Source organism: Cydia splendana, chromosome 12 (genome assembly GCF_910591565.1).
Source record: "Cydia splendana chromosome 12, ilCydSple1.2, whole genome shotgun sequence".
Lineage (NCBI taxonomy): Eukaryota > Metazoa > Arthropoda > Insecta > Lepidoptera > Tortricidae > Cydia > Cydia splendana.
The window spans coordinates 2,367,020-2,392,660 of record NC_085971.1 but is presented as its reverse complement, the minus strand read 5'-3'; the positions used below and the strand labels follow the sequence as shown (position 1 = coordinate 2,392,660).

Below are 25,641 nucleotides of genomic sequence, written 5' to 3'. Positions count from 1 at the left end.
AATATTACATTGGTCAGAATGAGGAAAACAAAGATGAAGTGAAAAACAATGGATTTTCAACAAATATTTTATTATATTTTTCCTTAATTGTGATGTCTCAGTCAGCCTATAGAACTACACACCAATTCTGTGATTATTTTTCAACCCTTAAAATGCATGACATATTAAGTCTCATTTCTGTTAGTTTTAAAAATATTTAATTTTAATTAAAAACTGTTGCATAAAACAAAAAATAGTGCACTAAAGACATGTTACTCAAAAAAATATAGTAGATTTCCTTCCATTTAAAATATCTAGTATCAGTGAAAGAATATCTGATCTACTCCATGCTTAGAGGATATAACCAAGCGGAGTAGTCATTAACAGGCGTTCCCCTCTGTCGAAAATAGGCGGCCAATGGTCACACACATTGTATGGACTGACATGGCTATTTTTACGTTACCTATACATTTGACGTGCCCCTCCCCCGCAAAAATCGGCAGACTGTTTTGTACCAAAAATTACAGACAAGGCGTCTCCATTTGGTTATAACCTCTAAGACTCCATGTATTTAAGGGTTAAAAGGGGAGTGGCTCTAACACCGTTACATTACTACCTACTCACTCAATTTTCTCTACATAATCTTTCTAAGGTTAAGTATATCACCGAGTATTCTCTTTCCAGCAAAGTTCGCCCGCTCCAACTGAGCTACCGAGGCTTCTCCGTCTGCAGCGAATATTTCCTTCTCTTCTTCTTCTGGCCTTGTCCGGTCCTTCCGGTTGGCTCTCCTAATCCTCATTCTCCAGAGATATTGTTTCTGCAGCGAATATTTCCCCAATACATCTTAATTTAAAACCTCGATGGCTGACTCTGTGCCTCCCTATTGGCAGGTTCGTAAAGCATCGAGGCTTCCAACCATTGCAACTTTGGTAGGTTTCGACTGAGTAGAAGATGTAATACTTATTAGCAACCAAATTGTATTGAGTTCCTCTCAAGGTTAAGAAGAAGAGAGACATTTGGAAGCTCGGTTGTCAGCACTTAAGGCCAGAACACACTGGTTGCGTTAAAATTTTGGTGCCTTGCACGCACACGTCACGCAAGCGGAATGACGTCTCTTATAAGGATCTGTATATTACAACGTGCACATCCAAGCACGCTCAGCCGGTGTGCACATGTCTTTAAGATGCCGCCGCCTTTAGAACGCCGTGCCTATTAGGTATAGGATCGGTACCTATACTTACAACGCGCCATCGTAAATCTGTGGACGTCTGTCGGTCAAAGGGTTAACATCATCGTGATCATTATCGGAAGGCACGAAGGTTGATATTGGGCTGTAATTGCGCGCGTAAGATGACGTCTTTAGTGGTCATAATGTTAAATAGTATATGTCGGTGTTGGGACCGTGGGGGGTTGAGGCGGGGGTCAGCGAAGGTACTTGGCGGCCCAGTCCACGCGCGGCGCGCCGCTGCCCACCGTCGCTGTCTCTGTAATTATATAAATAATACCAAAATACCAAAGACATATGTAACTTCGTATAAGACGGATAAAGTCTAAGGAAAAAACGTGCCTCAAAATTCAAGTAAAAGTCATTCTCGAATAGATGCCGCACACACCTTTAGCCTATCCTCGGCTAGATGGCGTGACGACACCGTTTCATATTTAACAATTTTAAAACATGGATATCAGTGAATGAACATGGATCAAAATTATATAAAAATAATAAAATCATTTATCCATATATATACATTTTTTGATAACTATATACGTTTTCATTTTGAGTTTTAGTCGTGTGTCGATAGATGGCAGTAAATTTACAGTGACTACAAAATTTACAATGACAGGACCCCTCTATACTATCTATTCTTTTTGATAATACTAACGGTACAAAATAGCCAAGGTAGTAAATTCAAGCTTCCTCGTCCTCGTATTCTGGTTAGGAAATAAATACCTACAAATAAATGGTCAATAGTACATATAATGGGAGCGCATAGCGAGAAGATGGAACGGTGACGTATCGATCCTCGCGCCGGATCGCGCCGCGCCGAGTGCAAACATTAATACATGATACCTATACCTATGTTTTCCATAGTACTTTCTGTGTAACGTTCGTATTTGTCATGTTACTTCAGACGACCTCAGTACTTTTGTACCGTGACTTGACTGACTGAAATAGCAAGGACACCGTGAAAAAACGATGGAAAAGAATTATGCACTATATCTGTAGTATAGTTACCGTGGTGTGAACGCATAGCGAGCGGATGGAACAGCGACGTATCGATCCTCGCGCCGGCGACGTACCGCGCCGCGCCGAGGTACGCGGCGGCGGCGCCGCGCGCGCCGGGGGCGGCGGCGGCGGCGGCGGGGGCGGCGAGCGGCGCCAGCACGCTGCGCCCGCGCGCCGCCGCCGTGTCGGCGCGCCGGAGGGACTCCTCAGGGCGCGTCTCGTGCACCACCTCGCCTCTGCAATTTATATTCAACCTTGGAATATCGTCTTGGCCACGACATTGTGCGACTGGCTTCGGCTAACGCGACGACCATAGGTTGGAGCGAGACACAACGATCGGACCTTTTGTTCCCACCACAGACCAACCCCTATAGACCGAGCTTATAGGACGACTCGCGGTCACCGCCCGTATGGTGTATAGGTCAAATATAAGATTGTTCGCGCGCCGCTCCGATCAGTTGCGCCCAACGTAACAACCTGTTAGCAGTGTGCACGAGTCTAATCTAAAAGTCTAAAATAAAATAAATCGTAAACTATTGAATTCATTGGGAAATCATGGGATATTGCAGCGTAAAATGGTGTGGCAAGTCATCTAAGACATCTACTTACGAAACAGATGGAATAACATCCCACAGGAAAGTCAAATTCATTATTTCATTGAATAATGTTTCTTGTCCGTGGGGTTCATTTTATACTGGTCAGTAAGCAGAGGCGAAGTATGTCCGTCCCTTTTCGTCAACTTGAAAATGCAATGCGCTATCCCTTTCCCTTTCGACTAGTGATGTGACGATGATGGTTTTTCAGTTGCGGAAACTTCGTGCTTTGTCATACCGTATTGTACCATTTTAGACATAATATATAGGTAATATGTTGTGTAAGTTTTTTAGAATCCTCTAGGCCAGCGGAGCAGTCAGGCCGCATGTCACGAGATGGACCTGATGATGAACTTCAAAGAAGTGCGAGGGCACTCGGTGTTGGTTTGTGATAGACATATGTTGTATGGGTTTTTTAGAATCCTCTAGGTGAGCAGTTAGCTCTCATGTCACGAGATGGACCTGATGATGAGCTCCAAAGAAGTGCGAGGGAACTCGGTGTTGGTTTGTGATAGACATATGTTGTATGAGTTTTTTAGAATCCTCTAGGTGAGCAGTTAGGTCTCATGTCACGAGATGGACCTGATGATGAACTTCAAACAAGTGCGAGGGAACTCGGTGTTGGTTTGTGATAGACATATGTTGTATGGGTTTTTTAGAATCCTGTAGGTGAGCAGTTAGGTCTCATGTCTCGAGATGGACCTGATGATGAACTTCAAATAAGTGCGAGAGAACTCGGAGTTGATTTGTAATAGGCATATGTTATTGGTCCATTTGAATATGTTTTCAATACAACCTTCTATTACCTTAATAAAACGGACAAAAGAAAATAATTGTATGAGATTTCGGCGACACTTTTTTCTCGTATCCAGAGAGATTGCGATTCTGAGTGGAAATAATATAAAAATTCTAAACTTTAAAATTCATGTTCTGGGTACTTTAAGCAGAAATGCCCTAATATGTTAAGTAAAAATTTCAGGTACATTGTTAAATTACTTAATGAAATATTAAATTAATCAATATAATTATTAAGTAAGTTTACTCTAAGTACTTATACTAAATTGGTAACAATTTTACCACAATAAATTTCGGTATCACTGTTAGCAGTACCCACTACCTGTAATGAACATGTCCCATCCCTACGCTTGCACGTGTCAGCGCGCCATGTTTGAAACAACCAATCGCAACGCCGTGAGCACCCCTCCCGCACCTCACAGTTTGGTGATTTGCGTCGGGAACAAAATGGCCAATATTAGGTTTCTAGAGGCGGTGTTCTGTGGTTCCCACCTATGGTTTTCGCCTTAAGGTGACAGTCCATTTCCAACCGCAGCTGCACTACTGTCAATTTTACTATGGAAATTGACAGTAACAGCGACGCGTTCAGTGCAGCTGCGGTCAGAAATGGAATGTTACCCTTAGTCGAAGCCAGTCGCGCAATGTTGTGGCCAGGACGTATCGTATGCGGCGCCTCATCGTGAACCTAATCGATATCGATGATAATGAATGAATATTAAGAGTTAAAATCAAAGTTTATTAATATAATATATGTAACCATACCCCAAAATGTCGGCAAAATGGTCCCGCGGCGGCGCCAGCGCGGGCACCGCGGGCGCGGGAGCAGGCACGGGCGCGGGCGAGGGCTCCATCTCCACGCGCACACTACTCCTGCAAATGCAAGCCTCATTTATTCTCAAAAATAATAACTCATCACAACACTTCGTTATAATAAAAATATATAAAAAACGGTCACCCATCCAAGTACTGACCCCGCCCGACGTTGCTTAACTTCGGTCAAAAATCACGTTTGTTGTATGGGAGCCCCACGTAAATCTTTATTTTATTATGTTTTTAGTATTTGTTGTTATAGGGGCAACAGAAATACATCATCTGTGAAAATTTCAACTGTCTAGCTATCACGGTTCGTGAGATACAGCCTGGTGACAGACGGACGGACGGACGGACGAACCGTTTTACCCTTTGGGTACGGAACCCTAAAAATGTAATATAATACCCTGGTAAGCCAGGTCTAGCTGTCAGTATAAAAAGACGGCAATTAAAAAATGTAGGCGCAAAGGATCGATCTCCCATATCAATTTGTATTTCGCGCATTATTCTATTGACAAAGATGGCTTGCCAGAGTATACAACCACATCAGTCATTTATGAAATCAAATAAATGTTGAATTACGTACCTTCTTGCACGAGACAGTGGCGGCGGTACGCCGAGTTCAGTTCCTACCGCGAAGTATGGAAACCTGGAACACATTACATATTATTTGGTATTTGGATACCATGTTTACCAATAGGCATGTTTATTTTTCAACGGTTGCAGCGCCATCAGCATTCAACTTGACGCATGAGAATACTTAAAGCATTTACTAAATTTGTATGGGAGCGCATAATATGTGGTGACCTCGATTTTGTTATAGCTGCTAGTAGCTGAGGTGGTATGCATACCGCAACGCCTGCTGCGCGGTGGGCCGCTCGCGGGGCGGGTAGCGCAGCAGCGCGGCCAGCAGCGCCAGCGCGGGCGGCGCGGCGCCGGGCACCACCCGCGACAGCGGCACGGGCGCGGTGGCCGGGAAGCGGAAGCGCAGCGCCTCCGCCAGCGCCAGCCCTTCTGGCCACGACGCGCGCGTCGGCGCGCCCAGGACGCCCGCGATTTTGTACAACTAGAAACAATTTATATCACTAGGTATACGATTGATATTTTCACCGACTGCGTATAAAGTGGAGTTCAATAGATATGGCAAAAAAAAAAGTAAAAGCCATTGACGTAGATATATCTCACGGCTGATGGCAATAAGAATGGTGCATGAATAGGGCCAGTACAGCGGTGTGACACCGCTACAACGCGATTCGTTGATGAGTTCGCATCACGCGCGCGATTGGTCGCAACTAGTTGCGTTAGGTTTGCACGATTGGCTCGAATTCGTGAGTGACACCGCTGAACTAGTACTATTCTTAGTGCCCTTAAGGCCCGTCCTGAGATATACGTCAATGGTAAAAGCTATATTAGGGTGGAATCACATCTATCAGCATCGAGCCGCATTTTATATATGAGAAATTGCTCGTTAGTATGAAGATGCGTACGCATGCTTTCAGCTTTTCGATGTGTACGCATCTTCATACTAACGAGCGATTTCTCATATATAAAATGCGGCTCGATGCTGATAGATGTGATTCCACCCTTACTTGATTTTATTTTCACAACGGGTGACATTAATCGACAATCAATCTTTTTCAAGTCCTACCTGGTCAATCTCAGACGCTCCAGGGAACAGCGGGCGCGCCGTATGCAACTCTGCTGCTATACAACCCACGGCCCACAGGTCCACGGGGGCGCCGTACGCCGGGTCTCGCAGAAGCACCTAAAATTGCCAGATTTGCTTATTACACTGTAGTATGGCATAAAAAAATAATAAAATCAGGCGTTACTTTGCGACAACCCATAATATTAAAACAAAAATATTGCTTTGCCAAATAATAACGTGCTTAGTCAAAGTGCCAACCCGTTATACTCACTTGCATATTTTTCAAACTTGCTTGCTTTTTTGCGTGTTACTTTATAATTATCTTCGCGATGGGAGGGTGTTAACATTAACTGCATGCAAAAATACGCAAGTAATTAAGTAGGCATAAAGGTAGGCAGGTGATGTCCCGTATTAAATTCAGTTCTTCACCGAAGCTCGTTGTGTTACAGGACTCTTTACATGACGACCCTGCCAGGATTTGAACTTAGAATCTTCTGTCTTACTTGTAACTTAAACAAACACAGTTTGGTTAAGAAACATAAGACAGTCAGTTTGTCAAAGCCCTGTACGAAGAACCAGAAAAACGTTACGACGGTATAATTATATCTCATCACCTCAGGCGCGCGGTACCATCGCGTAGAAACGTACTGCGTATACGGCGGACGCGAGCGCACCTCCCGCGCCAGCCCTAGGTCGGCTATCTTCACCAGCTCCGGCCCACTGCAGAGCAAGTTTTCCGGCTTCAGGTCGCGGTGGAAGAATCTGTAGGCATATACGCTAACAACCAGAAAATAGGCTATATATTTCTATCTCACCTCAGGCGCGCTGTACCAGCGCGTAGAAACGTACTGCGTATACGGCGGACGCGAGCGCACCTCCCGCGCCAGCCCTAGGTCGGCTATCTTCACCAGCTCCGGCCCACTGCAGAGCAAGTTTTCCGGCTTCAGGTCGCGGTGGAAGAATCTGTAGGCATATACGCTAACAACCAGAAAATAGGCTATATATTTCTATCTCACCTCAGGCGCGCGGTACCAGCGCGTAGAAACGTACTGCGTATACGGCGGACGGGAGCGCACCTCCCGCGCCAGCCCTAGGTCTGCGATCTTTACCAGTTCCGGAGCGCGCTGCAGAGCAAGTACTCCGGCTTCAGGTCGCAGTGGAAGAATCTGTAGACATATACGCTAACAACCAGAAAATAGGCTATGTATTTCTATCTCACCTCAGGCGCGCGGTACCATCGCGTAGAAACGTACTGCGTATACGGCGGACGGGAGCGCACCTCCCGCGCCAGCCCTAGGTCGGCTATCTTCACCAGCTCCGGACCGCTGCAGAGCAAGTTCTCCGGCTTCAGGTCGCGGTGGAAGAAGCCGTGGCGGTGCATGTGGGCTAGACCACGGAGTACCTAAACATGCATCGCGTGTTAAGAGATTTAAAAAAAAATGCTGTACCGTAGAGGAGAAAGTTTATTTATATTTTCCAACTAAATGAAGGGATTTTTTGTTTACGTACATGGATTGCTCCAAAACATACCTATGACCAGAGTTAGACCAAGATAAGTCTATTCCCTATGACTATGAATTATGTGCGCGATATTAAAATTGACGATTTGACAGAACAGATCAATGCTACTAACCTGTAGAAGGACATTTCGCAGCGCGGGCTCACGAGGCGGTTGCTCGCGAAGCAATTGATACAGATTCCCCCGCAGATGCTCGAACACGAAGTACAGCGTGTCGTCTTCGCGAATCACTTCACGAAGCTTCACTATGTTGGCGTGTGACAGCTTCTTCAGTGCCTTGAATAGAATCGCATTATTGAGTAAATAATAAAGCAAGCAGCTTATGCACTCCGATTAAAAATATATGGATATGTTTACAAGCACTACAAGCAGTATTTTTTCAAAGCATAAAAGTAGGGATCGGACGGGAGGCGGACAACTTTGAAAAGCGCATTAAGGTTGGCAAGGTGGATGGAGGACGGGGTAGTGGACATCCACCAACCCGCTGGGTGGGCACTGTAAAAAAGGCCTGCCACACAGGTGCCTATTATTAGGAAGACGAAAATCGTGCATCAGAATGGAGAGCCTTAGTGCACAAAATAATGACCTCATGTGGTCGCGACCCTCAGTTATGACGTCATGAGGAATCGACAAAGAAGAAAAGTAGGGATGAGAGTAGAATCAATTATATATTTTTTATTATTACGATCTATGTATATTGCTCTAGACGCTACGGTACCAATATATTTGCCTACTTAATAGATTCAGTCAGCCGTCTCAATAGTAAAGTTGACCCCCCTGCAGCTGACTGTACTTCCAGTTTGTAGCGACTGATCTGAGCGTTCGACGGATGGAAAACAGCAACGTTTCTACGAACTTACTTATATAGCTTCAATAACTAACACCAAAAAGGCATACCTCCAGCAGTAATAGGGCTGAACACAATACCTTGACCTCACGCAACGCCATGGCCTCCTCCCACGAGTAGTACTTGCATTTCATGCGCTTGATAGCGACATATTCGCCCGAGTCCCGGCGCCGAGCTAGCGCGACGTTCCCGTACGTGCCGTCCCCCAGCTGCTGTAGCACCACGTACCGGTTCATTCTTTACCAACCTACAAATAAAATAGAACACAATACCTTGACCTCACGCAACGCCATGGCCTCCTCCCACGAGTAGTACTTGCGTTACATACGCTTTCCCCCGAGTCCCGGCGCCGAGCTAGCGCGACGTTCCCGTACGTGCCGTTCCCCAGCTGCTGTAGCACCACGTACCGGTTCATTCTTTACCAACCTACAAATAAAATAGAACACAATACCTTGACCTCACGCAACGCCATGGCCTCCTCCCACGAGTAGTACTTGCGTTTCATACGCTTGATAGCGACATATTCGCCCGAGTCCCGGCGCCGAGCTAGCGCGACGTTCCCGTACGTGCCGTCGCCCAGCTGCTGTAGCACCACGTACCGGTTCATTCTTCACAAACCTACGGATTAAAAAAAATCAATTAACTGGTATATAGGCCAATCAAATTAGATCCAAAAAAGCGTTTTGAGGAATGAATTCCCAGTAAGCTGGAAATCGTTTTAATACCTTCATTTGGTTCTAAATGCGTGTAATCCGAGTTTGCGCAATCCCAGGAGGTGACGCTATATGACACTTAGACCTACCATGAAACTGATAGGCTTAGCTTCATGAATATATCTAAGGGTCAATTTATAAGCGTTAAATACCAATTCTTACGTTACTCCGATTATTAAGTAGGGTAAACTCTACTATCGCGCCAAACCAGTGATTAGTCCCTTAACACATTCATTGCCACTAAGTGCTACGGATTACGCTCGTAGCGCGTAGCCACGGTTTCGGCGTATGTAGCGCGTAGTCGCTACGAACAGTGTACCCGAAAGTCGGGTTCTTGGCCCTGAATGTGTTGAGCAATCCTATGATTGGCGGGAATGATAGACGAAACTTTAAGGCCAAGCATTGAGTAGTTTACCCTATACTTTTTAAATTGTAACAAGAATAACTTTAAAAACTATACGTGAGCTTAGAAGCATCGCACGTAAACACACAACACAATAGGTACTTCTGCACAATAATAATTGAGATTAAGTACTATTATTAGTAAGTTAGTTTTTAAATGAACAATTGTTATTTGCAGTGCACTTACAGGGTTTTATAGCTGTCCAATATCCAAATTGTAACACCTAATGTAGGTACTTACCTATGGAAGCAATAAATAATTACTGATTTTGGTATAAATTACCTATTTAAAAAGTCGGAAACATTCACGTCCGAGAGTAAAATTTCATTATTCAATGAATCATTTTTCAGCACAGTGAAGGACTCCTTAATTATTAGGCAAGTTGGCCTCAAGGACTATTAAAAATAGTTACTCACCTCATCAGCCGTGCATTCCTGCCTTCTAAACTTCTTCCTATTATCTTTTTGACATAGTTTTCTGTTTCATACAATTAATTGTAGGTAAAAAACTATAATAAAATAAGACAAACTGATAGAAAAACTTGAACTTCACAGAAATATAGCTGACGACTTCGATCTTAGGTAAAAACCTTTAAGTTCTTTATATTTCATTTGTAGTAATTTCTAACAACACAAAATGGACCATTATGCGTGTGTAAACTACTTTAAAAGGTAGTTTAATTAGGAAGACACTCGAAATAAACTTTGATCTAATTTCGACACGTCACAACGAACAATATTGAGACTTTATTTGTGTCATCCATAATAATCGGTAACCATAGTAACGACCAACATACTGTTTCGCCTACAATGTCACTAGGGGGCGCTAGCGAGGTCACGTGGTCAACCGACTTCAAAAAAGGAAATTTTAATTTTTCAATATCGATCTTCCTAGTTTTTTCCTATTGGTACAGTTGGTGCCCTAACATAAGTATTCACTTTTCTACACCGTGTTTTTTTTGATTTCCGTTAATTTCAAGGGTGCATTCCTGAGCTTAAATAAATTAACTTTCTCAAAGACAACGATATTCTAATTAACTCCATTTCGGAGATAATCAATAATTTATTTTTTTCCTATAAGGCCTCTACAAGCGTGTACACTTGCCTTAGGGCCGGTTTACATATTGATTAGTGTTTAGAATAAGTTCATACATTTGCTAGTAAACTTAAGTACTTAAGTACAATCTCGGTCGATCGATGTTCGAAATGACATTGATATGTCTCAGATTTCAATTGTTTGATTGAGTTAAATGTAATACCCGTGTTACAACAACGCTATAATTATGCTACATTTAATTACTTTTTAAACTTTTTTTGAAACAAACGCAAAAATTTTTTTTTTGAAAATTAACTATGCCATTTAATTCTCTTAAACATACTTAACCATACCACGAAGTTAACGGAATTCAATAAAAACACGGTGTATAGAGATGGCGATTGGCGACGTGGGTACTTAAGTTGGGTTGGGGCATTTTACTGTAGGTAGGTACCTAAGGTAACCTACCTATTCTATTCTACTCTGAAATTTTTGAATTGGCGTAGTTTATTGGGACTAGTGTGATCTGTGTAAGATCCCCAAAATATTGTTTTTACCCACAAACAACTTTTAACAAATCATTATTTTATCACAAATAAAATAATTTAAAACTTCAAAACCTAACAATCTTTATTTACAATCGAAATGTCGTAACAAAATAATCTACTTAAATTAACAATTAAATAGTGTTGAGCTAAGTCTATTCGGCGGCGGCGGCGGCGTCAAGCAAGGTGTGAGGCGGCAACGCCGGCGCGATTAATCCAACGCGCGCGGCCACGTCGGCGTAGGTCTCGTCGGCGCGCCGCCGCGCCTTCTCGGCGCCGCGGTCTAAGATGTCGCGGACTAGGCGCGGTCGTTCTCGTAGTTCTAAATAGCGTGCGCGCACGGGCCGGAGTTCCTTAGCTAGCGCGTCGGCTACCACGCCCTAGTAAGTGAGAAAACGTCATTTAAATTTAATGTCTTATATTTAATTTATTAATTAAGATTCGTTTTTATGTATACGAGCATACCAGATACTAAAATAACAATTTGATTACCCCAATTCGTCCAACCGCTCTGTCATTTTGGTACAAAATTAGGATTTGGGTTTTGGGAGGGTGGGAGATACTAATCTGGGATACAAAAACTAGTAATAGGTAAGTAATGGCTTTGGAGGACGATGCGATTTTTTTTTTTTATAAATACAAAGTCTCGAATATCCTCAATTTAAGCACCTTAATGTGGACCGTTATTATTTTCATGTTATACAATTTTTTTTTAAAGATAAGTGGAATATCCCTTTTAACCTAACTTTTTTCGTTAACGCTAGAATTGCTAGTTTCATCTTTTTTTTTATTTAGAAAGAAAGAAGCAGCCTGTAAAACAATCTTATTAGTTTTTTAATGATTGAAGTTTATTTCAAACCTACATGATCAATTTAAATAAGTACCTTGTATTGCGCCGTCGTGAGTCCTTTTGCCGCCTCTACTGCTTCGTTAGTTGTCATGCCCGTTGACAAGCAGTGTAGTTGCACAAGATTCGACACGCCCAGCCGGTTTTCCGGATCAAACGTCACCTGTAAGAGTTACCTTTAGTTACTTTAACAACGTTCCGAAAGTTTTTAAAGTCATCGGAACTTCAATTACTTACTTATTATCAATCTATTATCGATAAAAACGCTAAAAGAAATTCCAGAGGTTTTAGGATGCCCATAAAAACCTAGGTTCGAACTAGTACGGTCATCGTTTTGAATATCATTTGGGTTTACGCTTTTTTTTAAGTTTCCAGTAAACTCTATAGCTACCTCTGTTGTCTGAAAATTTGCCTATCTCTAGACAATCATTCTTTAAAATTACGAAGCTATTTTCGCATTGACGTTATGCATTATTTTTATCTGTAGGCTACTTTACCTCCGGGGTGAAATCAGTGACGGCTTTTCTAAGCTTGAGCGCGATGGCGGCGTCATCATCTGTCAGCAATATTCGGGATTTGCCCTCGGGGTCCGATTTGGACATTTTCTTGGCCGGATCGCGAAGGTTGCGGATGCGGTCGCTGCCGTCATCTAACATACGAGATGATCATTTCTTATATCGTAGATAACGGGGAATGAAAAATAGGTGGACCATTAATCATCAACGCATTCAGCAATAGCTGTACGGAATTGCAAAACAGTCAAGCCGTTTCAGTCAGTAGTAAAAAAGCGGCAAATTTAAAAATGAAGACGCGAAGGGTAATCGTCCCATAGAAAATTTGAATTACGCGCCTTTGGGGTCATCCATTAATTACATCACACGTTTAGGGGGAGGGAGGGGGTCAAGAAAATGTGACATGTTGTGACAAGGGGTCATCCATTAATTACGTCACACGTTTAGGGGGAGGGAGGGGGTCAAGAAAATGTGACATATTGTGACATGGGGGAGAGGGGAGACACAAACTTTGTGACGTCACTTTAACTTCATCAGTAACCGAATTTTTTTTTTAATTATTTTATTCGCTGTACTTTTAAATAACAAGTTTTTAAAACGATAATCGTTTTTATTCTTTTAATTTTCTTTCCTAAGCGGTTTTAGGTTATAAAATTACTTTTATTTATATCGTCAAAAATATTTTGATAAAATATTAATAATACTTAGGTACTTACTTAATACGATTTGGCGATTTCGTAGAAAAAATGTGACGTCACACTAGGGGGGAGGGGTTTGCCAAATGTGACAGGGGGGACGTAATTAATGGATGACCCCCAAGGGGGAGGGGGGGTCATAAACTTTGTGACGTCACTTTAACTTCATCAGTCACCGAAAATGTATTTAAATTATTTTATACGCTAATTAAATTATCATTTAAATAACAAGGTTTTGAAACGATAATCATTTTTATTCGTTTAATTTTATTTCTTAATTAGTTTTGTGTTATAAAATTATTTTGATAAAATATTAAATAAATATTTGCCGATTTCGTTGAAGAAATGTGACGTCACACCAGGGGGGAGGGGTTTGCCAAATGTGACCAAGTGTGACAAGGAGGGCGGGAGGGGTAAAAAAACCTAGAAATTCGTGTGACGTAATTAACGGATGACCCCTTTTTCTACTTTAATTTATGTGTGTTTTCAATTCTGCTGCTGTGCCGATCACAGTTCACGTTACATATATGCTACACCGTCACGTCAGTTAAGATATGTCGCCGTAGATTTGGGAATGTTGTATTACGATAGCCGCACCCAGCTGCGGCTCCTAAAACTGCCAATGTCAATTTCAATTTTTAGTTTCCTTTCGGTCGGGAGCTTCACTGCTTAGGACATTAAATCAGCATGAAACATAGTAGCCGAGGTTGATGAAGATAAGTTAGTCCACCTGGCAATAAAGGAGCGGGCGTTGGAAACGCGGGCCCGTAGCGGTGCGCGAACTGGCGCGCCAGCGCCGACGCCACCTGCAGGTGCTGCAGCTGATCAGCGCCCACCGGCACGTGCGTGGCGCGGTACACCAGCACGTCGGCCGCCTGCAGCACTGGATACAGGAGGAGGCCGAGCGGCACGTCGCGGAGCTTGGCTGACTTCTCGCGAAATTGTGGTAGCGCTTGTAAACGCGCCTGTAACGGTCAGACAAAATTAACTTAATAAATAATCAATATTCAACATATTTTATAATCACTGTTTAATACAGGTATGAGGTATCATTAGATTCGTTTCAGTTGTAGTCATAGAGTTCATTAAAATTATTGAAAGCCTTACCACATTCGGAGTCTTTTTTAATCGACTTGTGCCATCGTTATCAATGTTTACAAAATCATACAAGTCCACCAATGGTCAGTTTAGTTTAGAGTGAATGTTGCTGTAGGTGCATGAAAGCGTAGGTATAAGTAGACTCTGTATGTCGAGGCACGGAGGACTGCACGAACGCCAGCGCCAAAGCTGCTAACTTCAGGGTTTAGAGCAGGGTCAAGCAGTTTGGAGACTTGCAAGTTTGGAGTTGGATAGATAGATAGAATACTCTTTATTGGCACAATTCAGTAAAAATTTTTTTTTTTTTTTGCTTTTGGATTTTTGTTTCTTTAATTTGACATGTAGGTATATCAGGTATATGCATATGTTTATACTAGACTTACCATGGTGGCGAGACAGGCGAGAAGCCAGCAGAGCTCAGTGTGTCGCGGCACGGCGGATTGTACGAACAGCGCGCCGCGCTCAGGACACACGCCGGACGCCAACGCCAACGCTGCTAACTCCAGGGTGTCCTCACGCAGCGCATTCGCGTCCTGACAGCATATAAAATGTCATCGAATACTCATAAATCTCATAATCATTTTACTTTAACATCATTTTTTTTTTCAATCACGCCGTTTGACGCCGTCGCTGGAAAACTTTGAGAAACGCCGCCGCCGATTCGCGCCGAATCGCGTTTAAAGTGCGCATCAGTAATTTGATAACAAATGCACATGAATTTGATGGCATAAAGCACAAGTGAAAAATGGAGTGCTAAAATAAAGATGAGAACTGTTTAAGTAATGGTTTATTTAGATGGTATTTCCAGTCACCATGACCTTCAAAGAACCAGACTAATAGATTAAGGGCCACTTGCACCTTTCGACTAACCTAGGGTTAACCGGTTAAACAGTGAGTTACCATGGTTACCAGTACAATTTGACACTGGGTTAACAGTTAAACCGCTTAACCCCGGGTTAGTGGGGTGGTGCAAGTGGCCCTAAGAGCAGGATCTCTAGAGTAGTTGCAGTATAGTACCACATGACAAATGGTTACTAATGCAGGTTGACCACAAACAGCATAATGTCTATACAGTGTTCACACAGCTCCAAATACAAATACTGCGCCGCACCACTCCGCAGGGTACGCGACAGCCTCCACAGTCTCTTGACTGTGGCAGGGAGATGGGATAGTGCACTAGTTAGGCACTGGACCTCCCAATATCCCGCACATCTTAGTTTAGGTACTAATATAGTAATTAAGTCTTTTTGTAACTAAAAACTATGGATTAAACTGTCTAAAACAAAAATGTTTTTTTTTAGTACTTCTAGTAGCAGGGCTACCAAGTAACTGCACTAGTATAAATAGTGTAATTGATTAATAAGATTGTGAGTATAGTTACTGTCAAGATTTTAAAGGCTTGAGTACAGTTACATGTCGGGCACCCAAAACATTTAACAGTGAATCAGTGAGGAGACGGGAAGAGCAAATAAACAGCATTTGGGTGCCAAGACAAAAAGGCTATAATATAATATATTTACATGTCGAGTGGTAAGTGAATGCAGGTCTGCCACAAACAGCGTGAGGTCTTCACCAGCCTGCTGTAGGCGCGCGCAGCGCCGCAGGGCTCCGAAGTAGTTGCCGACGTGAAGTGTGCCTGTCGGCTGCAGCCCTGACACCACGCGCCGCTCCCAGCGGCCGCCACTGTCTTTCGAACTCTGTAAATATTAGTAAAAAAATTTTTAACAAGGAATGTTGAGCATCTTGTTTACTAAGAGATTTTGTAGATCGGTTATATCTTGAATAAAAAATATATGATAATGGTACACTCTCATACCAAATATTAATTGATTGGGAAGTTAGGTGTATTAAAAAGATACAATCCATTGTTACATTCTCAACTCAGCTCGCTCTTACGGGGTAAAACTGAGTTATTTAGAAATTATGATAATGTATACTTCCACTAAGTATAGTATTATTGCCTTAGACCCCCTCGACTAACCTTGCTGGAAACTGCCGCAACGCCACTCTGGTGTATCCCCCTGGAGGCTAAACACCGTTTACAATTCATGAAACTTCTTTTTAATAGCTCCATAGTCAATTGAAACTGTGTCTTTATTTAATTAATTTCAAACACAAGTTTTATTTATCATTTATTTTCCTAATTCACTTGTGTATTTAGTATACTCACTCAAATCTCAAAAACTTGACATGTTGCTTACTTGATCCGAAACAGTACGTTAGATTCTTGATACATGCGGGTATAATAACAGCTGATTGTCAATGCGACCCTGAAAAGCGTTCGGAGACTTGGATTCGTTTCAGACAGGTGCCGATCATACTACGGAGGAAAAAAAATCAAAACTTAAGCTTACCCTCCAAACGCTTAAAATCAAACAGTTTAGTCATTTAAACCTTTTAATTTTTATTATATAGCTAAAGAAAATAATTAATACATCACTTTGGTTAATTTAAATCAATTTAAATTAAAGGCGGCTAAATATCCGACCGGTTCCTTTTCTATGAAAACGTCAAGTCAAATGTCAAATACCAATAAGTCAAAGTGTCAAATCAAAACAAATCATCATTTCAATATTTTCAATCAATTCGCAGTGTAATAAAAACAAGCGGACTTTTGAAGCACTTCGTTTTCTTGATAGGTAAATATTCTAAGATTTAGTATTATCGTTAGAGAACTGGCCCTACTTACAGGGAAAATTTTCGATGAAATATGTTTTGAGGTTAGACTGCATAAAATTCTAGTAAACAGTTGACATAAGTTTGTATTATTATTATTCTCTTTATTTATTTTTCGTCTTAAGTTAGGGTTTTTATAATATGAATATAAAAGTAAAATATAAAAACACTTACAAAATGATAAAAAATACATATAAACACATTATAAAAAACCTAACCTAGGGTGCCGCCAGCAGCGGGGCAAGGCCCAAGCTACCGGTGGTCAGGGCTGCAGAGAGAGGAACCGGCGGACTATCCGCGCCGTGTCCAAGATCAGCGCCTTCTGCATCTGACCCTTGATCCAACCACCTAGCGAGAGTCTCTCAAGATGTTGGTCGAGACTCTTCGCTATTAGACCGTTCACTGAAACGACTATCGGGACAATGATCGTCGAATTATTATTATTATTATTCTCTTTATTTATTTCTCATCTTAAGTTAGGTTATTTTATAATGTGAATATAAAAGTAAAATATAAAAACACTTACAAAACAATAAAAATTAATATAAACACATTATAAAACACCTAACCTAGGGTGCCGCCAGTAGCAGGGCAAGGCCCAAGCTGCCGGTGGTCAGGGCTGCAGAGAGAGGAACCGGCGTACTATCCGTGCCATGTCCAAGATCACCACCTTCTGCATCTGACCCTTGATCCAACCACCTAGCGAGAGTCTCTCAAGGTGTTGGATGAGACTCTTCGCTATTAGACTGTTTACTGAATTGACTATCGGGACAATGATCGTCGAATCAACATCCCACATGGCGGTTATCTCGTGAGCCAAGTCTAGGTACTTACTGGACTTGTCCTTCTCGGCCTTCACGAGATTCTCATCATGGGGGATGGTGATGTCTACGAGCACGGCCCGACGTTGCGATCGATCTATTATCACAATATCAGGCTTATTGGCTACAATAGTCCTGTCAGTGATGATAGATCGATCCCAATAGAGCATGGCACGACCATTCTCGAGAACAGGCGCAGGTAAGTACTTGTAGTACGGTACTTCGCGGTCCACAAGGTCATATAGAAGAGCAAGTTGCTGGTGAATAATCCTGGCTACGAGATTATGTCTGTGCAAGTACTCGCCGTTAGCAAGATGAGAGCAACCGGAAATGATATGCCTGAGTGACTCTCCGGGACGGCGGCATGCCCGACAGATGTCGACCGTACCGTCCTTCAGGATATATTTCCGATAGTTGTTATTATTATTATTATTTCGTTTTAGACAGGCAGCTGATGCTGGTGCGTCTAAATTGATTCGCGCTTGTAGAGTTCACAACTTCAGAGGGTAATTTGTTCCAAGCATTTACTATCCGGTTTGCAATGAATGGTTTGGTTTATTTCCAAGCTTTTTATTTCTATGTCGCAGAACCACTACATTTATACGTGTAAATGCTATGAAAGCACTAATAGCACACTAACGTTCTAGCTCTTACTTGGACCTGTGAATCCTATCTCGTACTTTGACTCCCAGTATACTTGTCTCTGTATCTCTATGGCACTTTACAATCGCAGATTATGAGAACGTTGCTGGGTTTCATAGAGTAGCTGAAGTGGTCAGAGTAGCACTAGCCCTTCGTTTCACGCAGAATAGGCACAAATGGTTGTCTAAAAGTAAAACTAAACTATCTAAAAGCAGGCGATGGCCGCACGAGCGGCAGCGGAGGCGCGCGCGGGCGCGGCGCGCATGGCGGCGTGGCGGGCTCATTCTTACGCCGCGGACGAGGCGGGCGCGGCCGCCGCGCTGCGCCTCGACGCGGCGCGCCGCCCGGTGCGCCGCGCGCCTGATGAACTGCTTGTGCGAGTGCAAGCGTCTTCTATAAACCCTATTGATCTCGCCATGATCCGTGAGTACATGGTCTATTTCGGTCTATATTTTTAATGTAATAGATATACCACATCACTTTGTTGTACAGCCAATGAAGGGTTGCTTAATCTTGGTCTCCGTTTAGCGCCATACGCTGCATACATCACATTGTTGGAAAGACTGATGAATGAAGCAATATTTCACTAGAACCAGTAGAATGTGATGGTGTTACGCAGCATACTGAGTCAAACAGAGACCAAAGTTCTTCTCCTTGTGAAACGCATTTTTAAGTGGCAGCGCGGGTATTCCATGCTCATGATGATGATGAAATCCTATTATCCCTCATCAGGGACATAGGGCTCTCAGAAGGGATTTCCATTTTTCGCGGTTCAGCGCGGCGTCCTCCAGCTCCGCCCAGCCACTATTCCATACAGCAACTTAATTGTGTGGTTACTTACTAAAACGAGGTTGCGCGTCGCTACGTTCGCGGCCGCTAGGTCCATATTGGCCCTTACTCTAAGTTTTCCGCAGGGGGTTACGGCTCGCGCGTGCTAAACGCCTGGCGAGCGCTGGAAGGAAGCGAAGGATTGGAGTTCCCGCTTACGCCGGGGCGTGACTTCGTGGGCACGGTGGTGGGCGCCGCGCCGGGCTCCGCACTCGCCCCGGGGGCCCGCGTGTGGGGCGTGCTGCCGCCGCACAGAGTAGGGGCGCACGCGGATTACGTGCTCGCGAAAAGTTCTTGGGTGAGTAGGTACTCGTATTTGCAACGCGGTAGTTGCGCGGTAGCCTATACGCTTACATTAGGGTTGACAACACACACGTGATGTTTCTTGCGTTGCAATTAAGCGTCCATAAAAACTGCTGATCATCAGGTGGACTTCATGCCTGTTAGAAATCGACAGGGCATGTTTTGATATTTGACATGGTGTTTGTAACAAAAACAAGCTAAAATCACTTTCATATATGTGACATATGATCAATCAGGTCCATAATAATAATATAAAAAATGTTGTTGTCAGGTGAGCCCGGCACCAGAAAACCTAGACGACCTCCAAGCCGGCGGCGCTCTGTACGGAGCGCTAACCGCATGCGCGGCGCTGCGGGTGGCGGGGTTGGCGCCCGGCGGGGAGGGCGGGAAGCGGGTGCTGGTGCTGGGGCTGGGTGGCGTCGGACACCCGGCTGTGCAGCTGCTAGTGAGGGACAGACATCATGTAAGTACAGCAACACTCCTAACCTAACCATACCCTGGGTTTTCGGGGACCATTTGGTTTGATGTTGAAGTGCAATATGTGAAGAAATTTTTTTTTTAACTTATATATCTAGGTGGTGGTGAGCTGTGCCAGCGAGCAGGCAGATGCAGCGCGTGCGCTGGGGGCGGAGCCCCTCGACCGTCGCCAGGAAGATTATGCTGACCGTCTGCAACAGGCTGCCCCGTTAGTACTCATAATCATAATCATAAATCTTTATTTGCAATAGATATAGTATTTTACAGATCTTAGGCTAATACAGATATACAGGTCCATATATCTAGACTTAAATAAGTCATGCAAATCTTACTTTTTTACTCGCTAAAATAACCTAGATGTTAAGTACTTACATTATTAAAATATTCAGTGGTACTATAAAAACATTTGTTAACCAGCCAAGTAAATAATTTGTACCTTAATTTTTTGAGGGGTAGTTCTCTTAATTGCTCTGGTAAATGATTAAATATTTTAATGCACATGGCGTAACAATTTCTACCCCTCATTGCAGTGTGCATTTTTGGGAGCACGAGTCTATCCGGATATCGTGTGTTGATGTGTGTTACCTCTCTTTTCTTTGTGAACATTTCATTGTGTAGCTTAACAAATATACATACTTCATAAATATACATTGAGTGTACTGTTAGTAAGTTTAAGCTAACAAAATATTCCTTGCAGGATGTTGGTATGTGAATGTTGGCAATTGCTCTTACACATTGTTTTTGCGCTAGAAAAGTACGATGAATGTGTACAGAATTTCCCCATATCAATATCCCATATCGCAAGTTGGACGCTACAAAACCATGATATGCTCTTAAGGCGGTGTTTTTATCCGCTACTCTTGTTAGTCGCCATAGGACATATGCAAACCGATTAATTTTAGAGCAAACCTTGTCAACATGCTGTTTCCAACTACAATGATCATCTAGGACGAAGCCAAGAAAAGTAGTACTATCGCATTCTTTTAAATTGTGCCCATTATAAGAAACAGTGAGATTCATCTTTCTCCCCCTTTGGTTGATAAATTGAATATATTTGGTTTTTTCCAGGTTCACTTGCAGATTATTAGCTTTAAGCCATTGTATTATGTCGATAATGGTATTATTAATTGAGTCATTGTAGATGTGACTATTATTATCAGGGATGACTGCCGATATATCATCTGCAAATAGTGTGCAATTATAGTTAGGGGCTGTCCATAAATTACGTCATCGATTTTTGACGATTTTGGACCCCCCCCCCCCCCCCTATAATCATCCAAAAATCATGCTTCAAATGACCCCATTTCCTCCTACTTCATGCTACCGTCATCCGATGTCCAGACCCCCCCCCCCCCTAATTTGAAATGACGTAATTTATGAATAGCCCCTTAGTAATTAACGGCAAATCATTCACATAAAGTAAGAAAAGAAGAGGCCCTAAGATAGTCCCCTGTGGTACACCTACTCTATTAAATTTCGTTTCAGATTTCTTCTTCAATCTGAATAAATACATACATTTGTTTAACGTATGCCGCGGTCCGACGATAATACCACTTTCTTTGTAAAAAAATTTAAACCTTTTTAATTATCTCAGGACGTAAGTTGCACTTATTTATGTGAAAACTAATATCCTCTGTTTTTTATCTGCCTGTCTGATTTCCCCAATAAAGAAAATAAAATAAACTAAAATCTGGCAGATTCGACGTGGTAATAGACTGCGCAGGGCAGGGCGGCGCGGGCGCCGCGCAGCTACCTTGTACGTTCGGCGCGTACGTCACACTGACGTCGCCTCTACTGCGCAGGACGGACGCCAACGGGCTGCTACCAGGCACCGTGGCGGCTGCGGCTGACCTCATACAGCAGAACTTAGCCGTCAGAGATCCCACACAGGTATATTATACTAGCTCCCTTGTACGTTTGGCGCGTACGTCACACTGACGTCGCCTCTGCTGCGCAGGACGGACGCCAACGGGCTGCTACCAGGCACCGTGGCGGCTGCGGCTGACCTCATACAGCAGAACTTAGCCGTCAGAGATCCCACACAGGTATATTATACTAGCTCCCTTGTACGTTTGGCGCGTACGTCACACTGAGGTCGCCTCTACTGCGCAGGACGGACGCCAACGGGCTGCTACCAGGCACCGTGGCGGCTGCGGCTGACCTCATACAGCAGAACTTAGCCGTCAGAGATCCCACACAGGTATATTATACTAGCTCCCTTGTACGTTTGGCGCGTACGTCACACTGACGTCGCCTCTGCTGCGCAGGACGGACGCCAACGGGCTGCTACCAGGCACCGTGGCGGCTGCGGCTGACCTGATACAGCAGAACTTAGCCGTCAGAGATCCCACACAGGTATATTATACTAGCTCCCTTGTACGTTCGGCGCGTACGTCACACTGACGTCGCCCCTGCTGCGTAGGACGGACGCCAACGGGCTGCTACCAGGCACCGTGGCGGCTGCGGCTGACCTCATACAGCAGAACTTAGCCGTCAGAGATCCCACACAGGTATACTATACTAGCTCCCTTGCGCGTCCTGCGGTCACGTCGCACTAACTATTCGCACCCATCTTTCCGTAGAATACTTTCATATAAAATTACCAAATATCACGCCAGATGGCGCTTATCAATATCTGTGTCGGACTCTTTTTCTTTATTTTTGTTTTTTAAAGCGCTAGATCACTTCAAACATCGTAAAAATGGCCTAATAGGGTATTATACTGTATTTAAAATAAATTATTTTACACCATGCATGAAATAAAGCACCAGATAATTATTAGAAAAACACAGATAGGAGTTATTTTTAAACACAAGTTCTATTTAATTAATCGGATAGAAATAAAAAAGTAGGTGATTTGACCGTGACGTCACGATGTAATGTTTCATATAAATTCATTCTAAAAAAGTAACTGATTTGACTAGTAGGAAAATACCCTATTGACTTAAGCAAGCATGGTATTCAAAACTTAGGTATACCAATTAGCCCAAGAAGCAAAACAGCCCGACATAGATAATTTCATTACCATTCGGATTTGAAAATTTCGTTACTATTGGTAAGTTTTGAAGGAGGAAACAGTCGAGTACAAAACCTAGCTTTTTGAGATTTTTAAGCTGGATTTTTCGCCTAAGCTGCATTTGTCCTTATCGCACTAATTTTTGCTGCATCGTCAGCCCGGCGGAGCTGTTTATCTAAAATTCTCAAATCTGAGTAGCGGCCTTTCCTCATCAATCTACGATCGTCCTCAGAAAGCGTCTCTAGCGGCGTGCCTGCCGCGCGTGCGCTGGGCGTTCTTCTCGCCGCGCGCGGACGACATCGAACTGTTACGCCGCCGTGCCGAACGGAAACAGGTACTAATTTATCTTTTGTTTATTTATTATATTATATGGAACTTGTTTTTCGCTCCTAAACTCATATACAGATATAGTGCCTAATTATTTTACATCGCATTTTCACGGAAACGTACGAACGTTTCTTGCTATTTCATTCGGTCTCGTCACAAAAAGTATTGAGGTTGACTGAAGTAGCATGACAAATACGAACGTTTCCGAGAAAATATGGAAAACAATTATGCACTACATATGTACCTATTTAGTTACTTAATACTCAAAAAATCGAAAAAAGTCAAACGAAGTAGCAGAACTATGGTAACTAATATAAAATAAATTGTTTAAAAATATTTTCCATAATTTCAATATTCAGGGAGGAAAATAGGAACTTTGTATGGGGAAGCGGTCGTCCACTAGGTATCATAGCCTCGTGCCGCCCAATGTACATTAGGATGTACACTCAGTTTCGATGCAATGTCAACCTTAATTAAAAACAAAGTAGGTAGCATTTCATTTGTCTCGTAAAATTTTCGAACTAATTAAATTCAACCCAATTGAACATACAAGGTTCTAACTTCCTTGGCTATAATTTTGTATGGTGGGCGGCACGAGGATAGTTAAATGAGAAAATAATTTGAGATAAAAGTGTTTATTTACACAGTTCTCTGTGGCCGTGGAGCAAGTATGGAGCTGGCGCGACGCAGGCGCGGCGTACGCGCGCGCTGCGCAAGGGCATGCGCGCGGCAAGCTGCTGCTCGACTTTGCCGCGCCGTAACCGCTTCACGAGGCGGCACGACTTTGTCGCTGAACGGCCATGTTAGGGCGTCCGCTAGCTAGCGCGGTTGCACGCAATGCTCCCGGTATTGAGTGTGTACGGCGAGAACCGGAAATTCCCGGTTCCGGTACCGTATTTATATAGAAAACCAGTACCGGGAGCACTCCCTAGTTTGAGCGGGTTTACGAAAAAGAGTACGAGCGTTGCTAACTGGCGCGGACGCGTGAGACGGATTTTACCTACAATGGCACCCGCGTGCGGGCGCCTGCGCCAGATAGCGGACGCCCTTACGGGCCCTAACCAGTCACTTCAACCCTTAATGAAACGTCAAAAATATATGTAAGAGTCGAACCTAGCTAACTCTGCATGCCTGCAATGGCAAAGTGTGGCGATGTCATCATTAATGTTAAATAAGAGACAGTCCCTCACTTTGTTCTGTTCAAATCGGTGCTAAGTTAGCTTGGACGGGCTCTACTTGTGAGCTGTGTCATAAGTTAATATGAGAACGTATTCTGTGACGTCACAATGATACCGTCTCTTTTTAATGAGTTTTTTGTTTATTTTAAAATAATCTAATGCGCAGAAAGAAGTCTGTTCTTGTTTTTTCAGTGTATTTGTTATTTTATTTGAATTATCTTTATAGGAAACAACACTATTAGACAACTGAATTGAAATCTGTTCAGCTTTAAAATACCTACAGTTAGTCGTGATATACCTAAATAACCTAAATAAGGAAGACTAACGTAGTTAAGTACATTTATCTAAGATTTTCGATTAAAAAACTAAAATAAATAAACCGGGTACTTGTATGTGTCTTGAAATGAAATGTATTTTTTCTACTCTCCCTTTGTTGTATTTTCTTCAACAATACACCTACACTACAATCATTTACATTAAAGGAAGTGACATTTGATGAAGTGGAACTGTTGATGATGACCAGAACGGAACTCCTCAACGGCAAGTTTTTTACGTCTAGGAGTTTATTGTAATCGAATACCTTTAAGGCGACGGTAGCGGTGGGTAAAATTTCAGATTCTGTCAATTTACCCCATTTCACACACAAGCGCACTTCACGCACACTACCTCACTTTACTGGGACAGGTCAGTGACCCATCATGTTTTTTTAAGATTGGACTTTTAGTTTAGTATTGACCACTAGCCTCCTTTGAGGGTAAAAGCGTTCCATTGAAAGATGAAAGAGAAACAATGCATTTAATTTTGCTTTCCTTGTCTGTTCATGTCACACGTGACGTATACCTATTTAATTCATTTGATTGTTGACTGTTTTACTACCTAATATTGCTTTGTCGAGATACGCGTTTTGTACAATTAAAGCGAATAAAACAAGATGTCATTAAGTCAGATGTAAAATGTTATTTACTACTCTATACGGTTTTTCATAAGGTGCAAAATCCATTCAATAGGAATTTAAATAAATAAAGTTTCAGCAGGGTGGCAATTCCATTTTGGCGGATAAAGCGAAACAGAATAGTTCTATCGAACCTGCTTACAAATTTTCACGAGAAT

The 25,641-nt window shown here is 42.8% G+C and overlaps 3 protein-coding genes across 3 annotated transcripts; 1 reads left to right on the top strand and 2 right to left on the bottom strand.

Annotated features, from left to right (window-relative positions):
* Positions 1-1,295: 1,295 nt before the first annotated feature.
* Positions 1,296-10,384, bottom strand: LOC134795760 (serine/threonine-protein kinase ICK). The gene is made up of 10 exons (XM_063767697.1): positions 9,948-10,384; positions 8,867-9,033; positions 7,683-7,844; positions 7,269-7,451; positions 6,050-6,166; positions 5,253-5,467; positions 4,988-5,050; positions 4,354-4,461; positions 2,213-2,439; positions 1,296-1,463 (listed from the first exon to the last, which is right to left on the bottom strand). Exons 2-10 carry the CDS (start codon positions 9,020-9,022, stop codon positions 1,402-1,404), a joined length of 1,293 nt encoding a protein of 430 aa, XP_063623767.1. The 5' UTR covers positions 9,023-9,033; positions 9,948-10,384; the 3' UTR covers positions 1,296-1,401.
* An 835-nt stretch (positions 10,385-11,219) lies between these two features.
* On the bottom strand, positions 11,220-16,394 carry LOC134795307 (tryptophan--tRNA ligase, mitochondrial). The gene is made up of 7 exons (XM_063767123.1): positions 16,245-16,394; positions 15,784-15,960; positions 14,647-14,796; positions 13,896-14,130; positions 12,456-12,607; positions 11,996-12,121; positions 11,220-11,491 (listed from the first exon to the last, which is right to left on the bottom strand). Exons 1-7 carry the CDS (start codon positions 16,335-16,337, stop codon positions 11,267-11,269), a joined length of 1,158 nt encoding a protein of 385 aa, XP_063623193.1. The 5' UTR covers positions 16,338-16,394; the 3' UTR covers positions 11,220-11,266.
* Positions 16,395-18,618: 2,224 nt separating this feature from the next.
* On the top strand, positions 18,619-25,111 carry LOC134795759 (reticulon-4-interacting protein 1, mitochondrial). Its single transcript, XM_063767696.1, has 7 exons — positions 18,619-18,825; positions 19,317-19,528; positions 19,805-19,996; positions 20,109-20,218; positions 21,708-21,893; positions 23,288-23,360; positions 24,001-25,111. The coding sequence occupies exons 1-7, from the start codon at positions 18,621-18,623 to the stop codon at positions 24,112-24,114; spliced, it is 1,092 nt and encodes a 363-aa protein (XP_063623766.1). The 5' UTR covers positions 18,619-18,620; the 3' UTR covers positions 24,115-25,111.
* The last annotated feature ends 530 nt before the right edge of the window (positions 25,112-25,641 follow it).